The 15,761-nt window shown below is 31.4% G+C and overlaps 2 protein-coding genes across 11 annotated transcripts in view; one reads left to right on the top strand and one right to left on the bottom strand.

Annotated features, from left to right (window-relative positions):
- LOC127288836 (neurobeachin) overlaps nucleotides 1–15,761 on the bottom strand; it is a 221,068-nt gene that overhangs the window by 24,391 nt on the left and 180,916 nt on the right. The window lies entirely within an intron of this gene.
- On the top strand, nucleotides 7,747–11,485 carry LOC127288843 (protein mab-21-like). The gene has a single exon (XM_051316526.1). It carries the CDS (start codon nucleotides 7,876–7,878, stop codon nucleotides 8,974–8,976), a length of 1,101 nt encoding a protein of 366 aa, XP_051172483.1. The 5' UTR covers nucleotides 7,747–7,875; the 3' UTR covers nucleotides 8,977–11,485.

Raw genomic sequence — 15,761 nt, 5'->3', positions numbered from 1 at the left:
AGCTGCACGTCAAAACCTAATTACTCAACACTAATATAGTAATAAGCCGCCTCAGATCCCACGGGACCCCAAATGTCCCCGAGCTGCGACGAGGCACAATTTGGCCCACGCTTGACTAAAATACACATATATACATATATATATATATATACTATCTCGGATTCACATGGCAGGAAGTTGATTTTTTTCTTATACAAAGAATCTAGATAAATTATTAATTTTTTCTTGAAAAACGATGTAAAAATAGTTTCTATATTTATATAAATATAAAATGGTCGGATGCATCAGAAACATCGAGAGTTTAAAAAATTCGATCCAAGAGTCTTTAAAACTATTTACTTTTATGATTTTTATGACTGGTAATTTGCAATGTGCGCATAATCTGGAATCCGAAACGGTCCCGTGTAGAAATTTTGCCCTGATTAGGAAATCCACATTTCCTCGTGGCCCTGAACAGTCCCTGATCGGGACCAGATTATTATTCACTACCAGGGCCCTGGTAGGGAAATTTCTGCACAGGGTGTTACATACTCGAAAAGAGCAATCAAGACCACACGCAGTGAGTGTCAAGTGGGACAATATTAGATCTCCCTGTTCATCTTGCATCCTTCGAACATGCAGCTAGATGCTACAATCGGCACCCGGGGGTGAACAACAAAAGGTGATGTGATGTAACAACATGTGTCGCGTTCACAAGCCCCTTATACCAGAGAGCGGAATAGAATAGGGATACCACTTAGCAGTCTACCCTCCACAATTTATGTATAGATAGACTACGTTTGTGTGCTGCGATGCGATGCGGTTGTCCTGTTATTTACAATAAACACGATCCATAATGGACTCAGACCAGCCTCCAATCGCATTCGTCATATACGCATATATGTTGATATACTTCAAGAAGAATGCTGACAGCACAAGGCATCTTCAGATATTTTGTTTAAATAATAATTTTATTGGTGCCAAACAATTTCCATTTCAAATAAATAAATAAAATAAATTATATTTGGTTCGAGTATAAACTGTTGCATTTGAAACAAAGTGTCAAATATTTATGAAATTAAAAAAATTTAGTTACTATAGTTAACCCCAATTGCTATTATATATGGAAAGCAATTATTGTCAGCTAATACACGGAAAGAAATCTTGTTAGAATATTTAATAAATCTAAATAGAAATTTTGATATTTTTGTTTTTCAATTGCGAAACATTCTGGTTTGATAATAACAGTCGGTATAGTTTTACGAATACCTTTAACTGAAAACATTTTACGAAAACTGAAATTATTATTTCTTAATTCAAATCTACAATTTTTACTAAATTTATACGAAAAACAAGAACCAACATTTCGTAATTTGCTAAAACTATACGAAAAAGCAGGAGCCGTGAAAAAAAGAAGAACGTCGGAACCACCAATGGCTCTTTTCTCAGGTTTTCTCTCCTTTTCTATTCGAGGGTAGTGGGGGTAATACACACTTAATACACACACATAACTGGTACGCTTTGATTGGCTTAAAATTATTCCTAACACATCCTAACTGAAATGAGCTGAAATGAGAAATTGTGGACTTCTTTATATACTAAATAGACAGATTTTCCACTTTCCACTTTCTTATCGACTATATCAAAATGTAAAATGATTACACCAGTTAACGGAATTCTAAACACAGGAAATGAAATACTTTATTCTAATACTTGTTACAGGGCGTATTAGAACTTAACATTTGGAGTTTTCATAATACAATTATGAATTTCGCAAAAACTATTTCAATTTTTATTTCTAAATATATTAAACTTTATTATTTTTATTTTAGGCATTCTTAAAAAAAAGTAACGAAAGTTATTACCACCACAAAATGTGCAAAAATTTTCCGCAAATGTAACTTAATATACTAAATATGAGTGTCAAAATATTAAATATTATCCTTACAAGATTTCTTTCTGTGTACATCAGCAAATATAGCTTCCATATCTAAAATGTTTTGCTGTGGCAGCTAAATATTAACTACCAGAGCTAATAATTCACTATCTATATATAATAGCAAACTCATTTTTCTACGAGAACGTCCATTATTATTAATAATAAGCACCCAGTAAAAGAAACTAATTCAGATGAATTGAAATGAATTAACTTTTTTTGGCAAGGTCCAATTCGTATTTGTCGCTAAGCAAGATTCAGTGAAGCCCTTTGTATATTCAATTCGTACCAATGAGTTTTCTTCGGTTGAGAATTCAAACAAAATGACCAACTCGTCTATTGAATTCATGCTGACGAATTGAAAAAAATTAAAGCTCAAAAGTTTGTTCATTGAATTAGTACGGATAGAAAGTTTGGAAATTGAATACAGCTTTATCGAATTCAGGAGAATTTAGCTCCAATTCGAATTTGTCGCTAAGCTAGATTCACTGAAGCCCATCAGGGTGTATTCATTTCAATTCAACTGAATTAGTTTTCATTTGCTGGTCAGGCACGTGTATAATAGTTAGATTGAACTTATCAATTAATTCATTATCAATAAAAGCGACGATTATCATTTATTGAACAAGCAGATATTCAGAAAATAAGTATGATAATAATCAATTCATAATAAATAAACATTAATGCCGTTTCTGGTGTCAAATTTTCTTTTTTGCTTTATTTACTTTTTGTCATTCTAGTTTATTATACATTTTCAAATTGATTTGAAATAATGAAAAATTAGTATAGCATGTCATTTACTTTAAATCCATATAGTGTATAAATTTTTGCATGAGAAAAAATATACACTCAATACGTGTTATATCTAAAGCGGAAAAGACAGATTAATGACCAATAGATGCTGAAGCACGAACTGGCTCTTATCTCACTTCACCGATATTTACTTTGACTCTTGCCATTGGGGTATAGTTAAATTATAATAGTCCCAAACCTACATTAAATTATTATATGTACTTGTTGAATAATATTTGACATTTTTCCGCAAAAATTATTATTTTCCATTATTTGCTGTCTCAATGTGTCAATCGTGTTTTGTTTGTAAGTATAATAAATATTATATACTTTTTTATACGAACTTATTGATGATAAAATGGTAAAATTAATGAACTATGCGGCTTTAATGTCTTAGGTCCATTCCTTGGGACCATTATGGAAATGACAAACTTGGATCACAATAAAATTCTTAATGAGAGGCAAATTTAGTGATTTTGATTATTATAATTTGATTTGTTTTTCATATTTATGGAGACGAACAGATGTTTGTGTTGTTGAATCTCAAAGGGAGCGATGATGCTTTATTAAATGTGTATTTGTAAAAGAAATAGGTAGTGTGAAATCGTCAGCTTGCTACTCTAAATTGATCTCGTTTGTGTGAAGGACTGAAAAAAGCTTCATCACCGGAAATAATAGGAATCCCAAGCATAGCAGGCGGGTGTCTTAATGCCGCAAAAAAGAATTATAGCATCAGGCTGTTGACGATGTTAGAAATGATGCTCGAGATGAATAAACGCACTTAGGAATCTATCTACGTATAGAAGCGGCGCCTAATGTTGGAAACATTCATTTCGACGCACCGATCTCATCGCAGGGCGATGTGAGTTATGTGGGCCACGTGCGTGTTCTCATACCTTTATTACCAAGCCTCACACGAGATAACCGTACTGCGGCATCCGACTCTGCACAAAGGTTCCAGACAGAGGGACGCCATCAATGTGCCTCCGGCTTTCATTAAATTTACCATCATCAAGTCCTTAATAGAAAGACAAAACATGACATATATAACTTCAAAGCGACGTTCAAAGTTATATACCCACTATACGGAAATTCATTTCGCCTGCTGTGTATGTGTTGGATCCAATAAAAACAGAACGTCATAAACCGAAAATGTATTTCTTCGACAATTTAAACGATTATTCATTTAAACTTTCAGAAACGAATGCATCAAAATAAACTTATTTTCATAAATAGTATTAAACAAAATTCCAATTCGCTTGGTTGGGAATCACGAAAACTGCGTTACATCGTGGACAAAAAATTGTCAAGATTCAAGATTTATAAAAGAGAAGGCCACATAAGGTCAAATTCAGTGTATATGAATAGACATATACACTCAGAAGCGATCCCTGGATTAGTTGAGATTACTGGAGGATATATGTTCGTTCGGCCTGATTTATAAAGTTGAATCATTCAATTTTGTTCTGCAGATGTGTGATGTTGAATCAAGTTGCATTAATTTCCCAACTTCCTTCCCGATTGCAAAAAAAAACTTACAGATATTATGAGGCAACAAGTTTTTTATTTTCCTAAAAACGTGAAACTGTTAAATATTTGTTATAAAAGTGAGTTTTTATAATAAAATAAAAATGTAGTGTTAGATATACAAATGAAAACAGGATAATCTGTAGATTATCCTAGACATACGCATTCTCATTTTATGGAATGTGGTGCTTAATGTGCAGCAGAGGCACAAAGGAATAAAAGCGGCTCTTGTCGTAATGGAATATGTATATACAAGGCGTTTCTATAAGCGATCTTGATACAGAGAATCGTTCGTCTTTCTTCAACAGATTCCCCGCTGAGACGATGAGAACTCTATCCTTTTTTCTTGAACATAACACCAGCGAAAACACCGGTCGCAAAAGGGACACTGATCTTATCGAATCGTTTCTCGTAGCTCATCAAGAATTTCAAGCTGAAATTCGCTAAGAGTTAATGATCTAGAATTTCTCCTTCAGCAGAAATTATTAATGTGCTCGAAAAAATGTTAAATAAAATCTGTGCTTAAGACTTTCAATGAAATCGCATATTAAAAGTAAAATTTATTAATAAAAAGACGTAAAGTTTTTCTTTAAAAAGTACATGTACAAAATAATTATTGAATGTTTTTAAACATAGTCGTCTGAAGAGAATTTAGTAAATATAAATTTCCTTGAGAATTATTTGCAAATCACGGCTATATAGTATGTACTGGTATATTATGCTAGAATTATGTAGCGGGTGTACAAATAATTCAGGGGATAAGCGAATTAAGTCGAAATGGGATGATGAAAGGCACATTTAGGATGAGGAGGAAAACTCGGCCCTTGAGTTGGCGCCGTTCGAGGGCTGATGTAGCAGAGCGTTTTGACCCCTCGAAGCAGAGCATGACGCGTGCTCTGCTCATGAATCAAGTCGCATTAGAGAACGAGCCTGCTGGGGTAGGTACCAATCTTCCACTTGGACTTTGAGTAGATTGGATTCTCCAGCTTTATTCAATTATCCGTGGATGAAAGAGGCTCGTGGTTTATCTGACGTCCATGAGTTTGCAAATCAAACACAATTCTCAGATAACATAGCTCTATGTTTGAGAATTATGTTAGAATTGTCACTAAATTAAAGTTTATGTTAAAGTTACATCTGCCTGACAATGACGTTCAAATTTAAAAATTATTACACTGAGAAAAAAAAATTTAGTGTTTGCAACAAAATTGTTTGGTTATAGGCAATTTTGGTTCTTGTAACCAAATTTTGGTTGGCTGAAACAAAGTCGTAGAGTTATATCTCAACCAAACATTTGGTTAGGCCAACAAAATTATTTGGTTGAACATTTTTAAATTCCAACCAAAATTTGGTTACGGCAACAAAATAATTTGGTTAACACAACAAAATAGTTTGGTCTAAAAAACCAAATGATCGTTTGTTGTCCTAACCAAAATTTGGTTGCGACAACCAAATAATTTGATTCGCTCTCAGCTCATAAAAGAACAGTTATAGTTTAAATCTCTTACAAGAATGTGGTCAGAGGTCCCCCGCTGACTTTGTCGCAATTTTCGACGGCAATACCTTCAAGAGGTAGAAATTGTAAACAAAGATATAATGTTAAAAAGTATTGGCGGATGACTGAGAATATAGTATAAACGTCGATCTCAAAAGATTAATCAATAATGAAAATGTTAACTAAATAGTTCGTTCTATTGGTCACTTATAATTTTTTTGTTTTTGAGACTGAAAGTTGATGTTTAGATTTTTCAGGGTACATATGTACACACTTTTTTGGTAGCAAACACGGAGAGAAATAGACTATCTAGATAGTACCAGGTACCATTTTTTAAATAAAAAAATTACTTATCCTCCCAATTTCGGAAATATTTCGTACTAATATTGGTAGAGTATCCATTGTTTGTGGAAATTTTTCCGAAGTTTCAGGAATAAATTCCAATTTTCATTGGAAATACTATTTTTCCTCACATTTTCGGAAATATTTCCTACTAATAGTGGTAAAATATCTATTATTTTCGGAAATTTTTCCGATATTTGAGGAATAATTTCCGCTTTTTGCGGAAAAACTATTTTTCCTGATCTTTTTGGAAATATTTCCTTTTAAATATTCGGAAAAAATGTTTTTCCTCCTGATTTCGGAAAAATTTCCTCTTATTTTATCGGAAATAATTCCCAAATTTTTTACAGTGTATATATACATATACAGCTATATCTATAGGTTCTATCAGATTGTACGGAGTAACATCTTGATTATAGTGGGTAACATAACCATATTTTTTGTAACATCTTAGATGGTACCGAGTAGCATAATGGTGGTACCCGCGCGGATAACATCTACTTTTAACCATCTTAAGATAATAAGATCTTACTATCTATTTCTCTCCGTGTACAAAAAAAACTGTTTGACGTAAGGTGCAGTTATAAAAATATTTTTATAAATTTCTTAAAAAATGTTATTATTATAAAGTATTAATCGATGTCAAGGTTTTTTAACATGTAACGTATAATTTACAGAGTGAACTGAGAATTCGTCGAGAGTCGGAATCGTACATTTATTTAATAAAATATATACTACATCGCGCGTATATATATTATTAAAAGAAAATAATTTTACTATTTTTCTCATTTCTGTTGTAGTTCACACTGAGTCAATGTTTAAAAATTATATAAAACTTATTATATGTATTTTAGAAACAAACTCTTTTGTCAAAAAAAGAAAAATTCTAAAAAAATGTTTTTTAAAACTTGTTGATCAATAAAAATTGCAAAACATTCTTTTTAGACAAAAGTTTATAAAATTTTTCAATCAAAAACTGATTAATTTAAAAATATATCAATGTTGTCAACTTGACAAGGTAATTTCGTCTACATATATATTTACAAATACAACTTGCCTGCCAAAACTGTATACTTATACATATAGAAAACTTGAATGTTGTCTTGACAAAGCAATTTTATATCTATATATATACTTAAAAAAAACTTGTCATTTGGAGATTTTTAGGAACGCTGCGATTATAAATTTGATCAGTCAATTTTAAATGACTGATCAAACAAACTGCTCTTATAATTTAACATAACGTCCTATATATTTTTCTTCTTTTATACCTTTTTGGACATTTGAAAATGTTACTAATATTTTGGACCAAAAAGAACCAGAGGACATTGTTCAGAACTTGATTGATTCTTGAATAATTTTTACCCAAATTAAAGTGACGGCTTTCAGATGGCATAGTTCCACATTAAATTATCCACGATTTGACAACATTTGACATTTTGTATTAAAGCTCAAAATTGGTTAATTTTTGTGAGTTGATAAACGGGATTTAACAGCAATTAGAGTAAATGCATATTCCCCAAAGTGTAATATATTTATAATGAATGAACACGTGCGGTTTCGGATAAGGACAAGTCATTGTCGGCACAACTGAGGTGGTTTAGAATCGAGTCGCAGGTAGGCGTGGTTATATCGCGCAGACGCCACGTGACCCTGCGGCTAGAAAAGGCGGGACTTGGGCAAAACAAGCCACAACGTTCGCCGAAGGAACCGGTGACGTGCCACTGTCATCTCGTTGCACGCCGTTTTAGATGCCGGTTGGCACCTGTTCGGAAAACAAGTACATGTCTGCAATACTTGGAGGATGCTCGTGCCACCGGACATTGTGGCCACTCAGTCCAACAAGATGCTCTATCAGATAAACAAGTACTACGTAGAGAGAGTCCAATCTCGAACGGGTCAGGTGCAAAGAACCATCCGTGAAGTGTGCAAGGTGGTGCAGGATGTGTTGAAAGAGGTTGAGGTGCAGGAGCCGAGATTCATCTCGTCCCTCACCGAGTGCAACGGACGCTACGAGGGGCTGGAGGTGATTTCACCCGGCGAGTTCGAGGTCGTTCTCTACCTCAATCAGATGGGCGTCTTCAATTTCGTTGACGACGGCACCCTCCCGGGTTGTGCGGTACTCAAGCTTAGCGACGGAAGGAAAAGATCCATGTCTCTCTGGGTGGAGTTCATCACTGCTTCCGGATATCTTTCCGCACGAAAAATCAGGTCCAGGTTCCAGACCCTCGTTGCTCAAGCTTGCGACAAGTGCACCTACCGCGAGTCGGTAAAAATGATCGCGGACACAACGGAAGTGAAACTGAGGATCCGCGAGAGATTCGTCGTTCAAATCACACCTGCATTCAAGTGCTCCGGAGTGTGGCCGAGGTCTTCAGCTCACTGGCCCATTCCGCACATTCCCTGGCCTCATTCCAATCTGGTTGCCGAAGTCAAAACCGAGGGCTTCGACCTGCTCTCCAAGGAAAGTATTGCACTCCAGGGGAAGCAGTCGGCCATGGAGGGGGACGCTTGGGTCTTGTCCTTCACTGACGCCGAATCAAGATTACTCCATGCAGGGTGTCGCAGACGCTGCCTCAGTATTTTGAAAACCTTGAGGGACCGCCATCTTGATTTGCCTGGCAATCCTGTCACCAGTTATCACATGAAGAATCTGCTCTTGTATGAGTGTGAGAAGCATCCACATGAAACTGAGTGGGAGGAGAGCTGCCTTGCCGATAGAATCAATGGAATCTTTTTGCAATTGATTTCATGCCTTCAATGCAGGAGGTGCCCCCACTACTTTTTACCAAATCTCGATCTGTTTAAGGGCAGGTCTCTCAGTGGATTAGAAAATGCAGCGAAACAAGTTTGGAGGTTGACGAGAGAGCTTTTAACTAATAGTCGAGCTCTGGAGAAGCTTTAGCCTCATTTTCCCCTCGCTTCAAATTTATGTGATATCATGTATGTATGCGAATTGCAAAGTAGTTGCAATTTGACTCCTATACACGCTTAATTGCTTCATACTGTATATATTATTTAGGAAAATTGAAGAAACTTTAGTTCCATATCTTAAATTTAATAAAATATCACCCTTTACATTTATAAAAAAAAATTATAAGGGCAAACAAAAACAAAAATATATATACATATATGGGTGATTCTCCGCGTAGCGCACGATTTGGTGTCTGAAACTTTAAAAATATTTTTTTATCGAAATGATAAATATCAATACATATATTTTTGAAGATAAAGTGTCAAGAAATAAATATCCATGGTGGGCCGGAAAAATTTTTTATAATGTTTTAATTTTTTTTAAAAAATTAGAAAAAAATTCTTTGCTTTTTGAATTCTATAAAATAGTTGAAATTTGATTTAAAATGTTTATGGAATTTTTTCGGGTAATTCACAAAAATATATATAGCGCGAACGACAATTAAAAATTTTTATTTCGGTAATTTACGGAAATTTTCGAGGTAATTTATGAAAATTTATGCGGTAATTTACAAAAACATAAATAGCGCGCAAACGACAATTAAAAATTTTATTTTGGTAATTTATGGAAATTTATAGAAATTTATTTGGTAAGTTTTAGTAAACTTACCGGAGCTATGATAGTTTATAATAAATATTTTTATTTTCGTTTGTTTCATTGTGTATTAAACTTGCACTAGTGACGGTCGAAATTCTGTGGCGGGTGGAGACGCTGGGGTCGGTGGAACTGGCGTTAATAATTTTTTTTTTGAGAAAATTATCATTTATTTTTAATCGGTTTCATATGTTTCACATATATATAGACTAAAATAATATAACTACACTTTATTCAACCTTTATTATTTAATTATATTCTATTTTTTTAAAAAATATTGAAGGGTCGTTGAATGCCGGAGGAGACGATTTTGTGATGCCCTGTACAAATTTGAATCTTGAAATGTGTAAAAAAAGGATAAATCAATTAGAAAATTGCTTATTTTCTTCATGGATCAACTTAAGGAATATAACTTTTGCTGTTACTGAAGTAGAACTATATTAACATTTGACTTTTATTTAAATAATTCAATGTTTAATAATAAAACGCAGAATAACACACAAAAGTGCAGTCAAGTATAAATAGCAAAAAAAAAAAGAAAATATTTTTTTTTGATCAAACGTTTTTTTTATTCAATTCCACTACAATATACAATACTAAAATAGCAACAGAAATTGTATTTATTTGTGCACATTGCTAAAAATATTAACTTTTTTGTTTAAACATCCTGTGGGGACAGGTGAAATTTTGACGTTTTCAGCCTTAAAAACCACTTTTCACAAAAAATTATAATGTTAAATACAAAAGTAACTATTGGTTTTTGTTTGTAATCACAGAAATTACCTTTTTACATTGGAATCGAAATATTATGTGAACATTATTTGTGATTTTTCTTTCACAACATGAAAAAAGCAAATTGTGCGCTACGCGGAGAATCACCCCATATTCTAACTTTTGGCATTATATATACTATATTTAACGACTTTTAACTATACTATCGACAAAATTATTAGGTGTCAATATTTTGCACCCCTCTACTTTACGAAACAGCAAAAAATAATTTTCTTGATAAATATTATTTTTCTCGTTTTTCTCCTTAGAAATTAATATCGATAAATGGAATTGTTGATAAAAAAGAAAACAAATTGGTTTGTTATACTTTGGACAATTTGGATATATTATGTGACAACAAAACGTTATTGTTATTAAATCTGTATTAAATTTTATCAGTTTTCCCTGACACCGCCTACTATTTGAATTTTTTCTGTCTATAAATGCAATAAAAAAAATTTTGGGAAGTAAGTTTTTTGGAGGTTTTTTCATGCTTTTTCCAATGGTGAATTACGTTTTTTAAAATTTTTGAATTTTGACCTTGATTTTCTATAATTAAACATAAATTCGCTATTTTCACTAAAATCGGTCCGATTTTTTTTTAAATAAATAATTGCATACGAAAGCTGAGGTAAACAACGTAAACAGTTACCGCGGCGCGGTATAAGTCGACCGCCTCACTGCACGCGCCGACATAAAATCTTTGATATTTAATATCTCGAAAACAAAAAAAATCAGCATTCTGAAAATTTATATACAGATCGCTCTCTAAATCTGAATTAGTAAAAAATTAACTAATTCATTTAGTAAATTAAATTTCAACTAATGAATTAGTTATTTTTGGAAGTTTTACTAATAAAATAGTAAAAAATTAGTATTTGAACATTACTAATTTAAAATAGTAATCAAATTAACTAATTCTATTAGTTATTACACCCGAGTTACTAATTGAATTAGTCAGTTGAACGTAACCTCTATTATTTTTATGACGTATGTCATCTTCCATGCTCTCTTAATTTGAATCAGTGAAATTTCACTGGTGAAATAGCTAGAAGTCGGTTACTGAATCATTTAGTGAAATTTTCACTGAAAATCAGTCATATATCACTGATTTCCAGTGAAAATTTCACTAAATGAATCAGTCAATCTGTATTATCGGTAATGGGTAAAACAGATTGACTGATTCATTTAGTAAAATTTACACTGGAATTCAGTGATATATGACTGATTTTCAGTGAAAATTTCACTAAATGATTCAGTAACCGACTTCTAGCTATTTCACCAGTGAAATTTCACTGATTCAAATTAAGAAAGTGGGTTTTTTTTTTATATTTTTTTGTTTTTTTAGTATTATGTGAAACTATAGCTTGTACTCTATTCAAAATACTTTGTTTGATGCTTAAAATACTACTTTTGAAAGCATTTATTATTTTTAAATTATTGTCCTGTTTTTTTGAAGTATTCAAATACTAGGCGGTGTCAGGGAAAACTGATAAAATTGACCCCCCTCTATCTCCCCTAAAAGACCATTTATAAATTATGTATACTCTGTTCCAGGAGAGATCGATATTTTTTAGGACGAATTTGGGCCCTTTACACACAGAAAACTTTAAAAGGAGGCGTATATTATTTTCCGTTTCAGCAAATAAGCTTTCTCTTTCAATTTCTTTTAAATTTGAAGAAACATGTGTATTGACAACTAAATTTTTTTTATCCCTTTTAGGATCGTTTAGATTTTATTTTTAATTTTATTTTCATTTTGCAATGGAAAGCCATAAAACCATAAAAGACTAAAAGACACTCCTTATTCACTTAAAAATACACCCTTTTACAACAAGATGCGTAGAAAAATATCGTATCTTTTTACTTTGGACGGCAGTATATATATATATATATATATATATATATATATATATATATACCCTGTTTCAGGAAAGATCGATATTTTTCTGCGCATCTTGTTGTAAAAGGGTGTATTTTTAAGTGAAAAAGGCGTTTTCTAGATTTTTTTCTGACAAACATAGCCAATGATATGAAAAGGATTGTAACATGTGTTGCTTTTCCTATAACTAAAATCAAGCAAACATATTTAAAATTTTTGTGACCTGCGAGCCTGGTCTCCAAAAGGCAGTCAGAAGGGTCTTTTATGGTTTTATGGTTTGTCATTGCAAAATTAAAAATTGTTGGAATTTAAAAAAATAATTGTATAAATATTATATTTGTAATGTACAGGTTAAAACAATTACAACGGTATAAAATTTTTTGCAAATACTGTAAGATTAGAGTTTGTACATATGTAAATCATGAAATTATATAACTTTTCCAAAAGCAAATTTTAATATTTAGACGTAAAAATTTATAACGTTGGAATCGTCAAAATCTGCAAATGGTAAATTTAATATTTAAAAAATTATTTCTTTGGATTTAAATATTTTTTATTTTGCACCAAAATGCCATAAAATCTGAACGACCCTAAAATGGATAAAAAAAATTTTGTTGTCAATACACATGTTTCTTCAAATTTAAAATAAATTGAAAGAGAAAGCTTATTTGCTGAAACGGAAAATAATGTACGCCTCCTTTTATAGTTTTCTGCGCGTAAAGGGCCCAAATTCGTCCTGAAAAATAACGATCTCTCCTGGAACAGGGATTTTAATAATTGTCCAATTGAGGTGCCGAATCAAAGAAGGGTACATAATTAATGTAATTCAAATGGGTTAGGTGCTCTTTTTTGATCTGGCAGTTCAATCATATATTTATTTATAATTAAGTAAATTTATTATAAAAAAACAATATTTTTCTATTAATTTAAATCTCAATTTATTTATAATAATTTGCATAAAGCAAGTAAAATGCAATTTTTAAATTTCTCAATATGTATCCTAAATTACCCACAAAAAAGAGAAGTATACATCTTTATATTTAAGATATTTTGGTACAGTCACTTTTCAGATATATTTTAAATTAAGATGTTAATAGTATCTTCACTGCAACACTAGACATATTTTTGATGAAAAAAATTTTGCGGTTATAACTATAAGCGCTCTTATTATGTAAGATATACTTAATCTATTCTCAACAATGATTGTTTAATTTCAGCAACAATTAACCGTAAATGCTTTCTTTTTTGAATAATCACAATATTTAACAACATATTTTGAAGTTCGTTTTTAATAAAAAATTTTTTTAAGGCAATATCATTTTTGTGAGACAAAACACATTCTCTTATTTAACTTGGAAGTCGCAACATTCGACGAAAAACTGTAAAAAATAATAGCGAAAATCCTCTTGAATTAAGAATATTACTTTTAATCAGAGAGTATTTTCCTTTTATTTTAAGAGGAATATTCTTAAATACAGAATAATTCTCTTAAAATAAAAGGAATCCTTTGCGTGATATTCTAGAGGATAATATTCATTAAAATAAGAGGAATTCTCTGAAACAAAGAATTTTTTTATAGTGAAGAACAATTAAAAAATAATCACGTACTATCAAGTTGTAATTTCTGCAAAACATATATTTTAACATTTATGAAAACTACACTGAAAAAAATATTTAGTCAGTGCAACCAAAATTTGGTTGGAATAACAAAAAAATTTTGTTGGTATTTAAGCAACCAAACTATTTGTTTGAGTCAACCAAAAAATTTGGTTGAGTGTTTTTTGTTGGCATAACAAAAATGTTTGGTTAGCCCAACCAAATTTTTTTTGTTAGGTCATCAAAAATGTTTGATTGATCAAACAAACAGTTTTTTTTGTAAAATTAAAAATTTTATTCTACCTTATTTCTTTTCTTTTTATCTTTTTTATTTATAGCATTATTTATTTATTATCAATTTGACATTGAATTTATATTTATCCAATTGAAATATTTGTGGACATTGAAAAATCTCATTTCCGCCTGGCAATAACGAACCTATCTGTTTTAAAACTGAAGATCGGGAGCTCTGACCACTGGACTATACCCATCCTTGTGAGAGATTTAAACTAACTGTTCTCTTAAGCTATGAGCTGAGAGCGAATCAAATTATTTAGTTGTCGCAACCAAATTTTGGTTAGGACAACAAACGATCATTTGGTTTTTTAGACCAAACTATTTTGTTGTGTTAACCAAATTATTTTGTTGTCGTAACTGAATTTTGGTTGGAATTTAAAAGTGTTCAACCAAATAATTTTGTTGGCCTAACCAAATGTTTGGTTGAGATAACTCTGCGACTTTGTTTCAGCCAACCAAATTTGGTTACAAGAACCAAAATTGCCTATAACCAAACAATTTTGTTGCAAACACTAAATTTTTTTTCTCATATATATAGAAAAGATTCATGACCACGTATTCGCGATGTCTCTTTTTGATGCATCTTTTCCTCTAAAATATGGTATTAAGATATTAGGACTTCCTCTTAATTTAAGCAAACGGTATGTCCTGTTACTTTTAAAACAAAAACCAAAAATTATTTTTATCATCGTTTAGAAAATGTTTATAATACTGATACGAAGGGTAATGTGATTTTATAATAAAAGTTATTTTATATATATATATGAAAATTGTAATATATTTACCAAATAAATTGTCGAATGTACACATTGTCCATCCTCGTTTGGTAAGTGTAGATATTATATTTTGTGTATTATTGTTCTAGAATCAGTAAAATCTTTGCGCGAAATTGTTTCACTTTTCCGAATTTGATATTTAATTTTTATTAATAACTATACCTAAACAAGCCCTCTTTTGGATCTTTTAAACTCCGGTAGGCCCTCCTTTGAATCCAATAATGGTGGAGAAAAGGGAAATTTGCGACTGATTGAGGAAGCTAAAGAGGGTCAGTTTAACCCTACTTTACTCCTAGAAAAATAGGCCTTAAATTTCGCCTCGAGCATTAATATAATATTAGTTATTAATTAATTTTTTATTAAGTTATTTTAATCCAATAATTCAGAATAAGTTTAAAATTTTATTATCATGAAGAAAGCAATTGATAATTAAAGCGGAATTTAAAATAAATTAAAAAATTTATGCGAGCAAACATGGGACAAATATCTAAGTCATTTTTACGCCTAATGAATAGTTATCCCGTTTTTGCCCTGACAAAGTTTTATTTCATGCTTGACCGTAGCGCGTATTTTGTTTCATTTTTCTAGATGTACACATTTACCAAATTTGTACCTTCACCGTAACATATATATATCATAAACTGTAAATATTAAAAAAATATATAATATCATTATTATTTATAAATAATAAATATAAATAAATTTTATAAATAAATTTATAAAAATATGTACTTTTAATTTGAAGAAAATATTTAAATCTATATATAAGTATATCTAATACCGGCGAATAATAAATTTAA

Source organism: Leptopilina boulardi, unplaced genomic scaffold, assembly GCF_019393585.1.
Source record: "Leptopilina boulardi isolate dan_hultmark-lab unplaced genomic scaffold, ZJU_Lbou_2.1 LbouV2_396, whole genome shotgun sequence".
NCBI classification, from domain to species: Eukaryota; Metazoa; Arthropoda; class Insecta; order Hymenoptera; family Figitidae; genus Leptopilina; species Leptopilina boulardi.
Note: the sequence above shows the minus strand (reverse complement) of the source record. Positions and strands in the feature narration are given on the sequence as shown.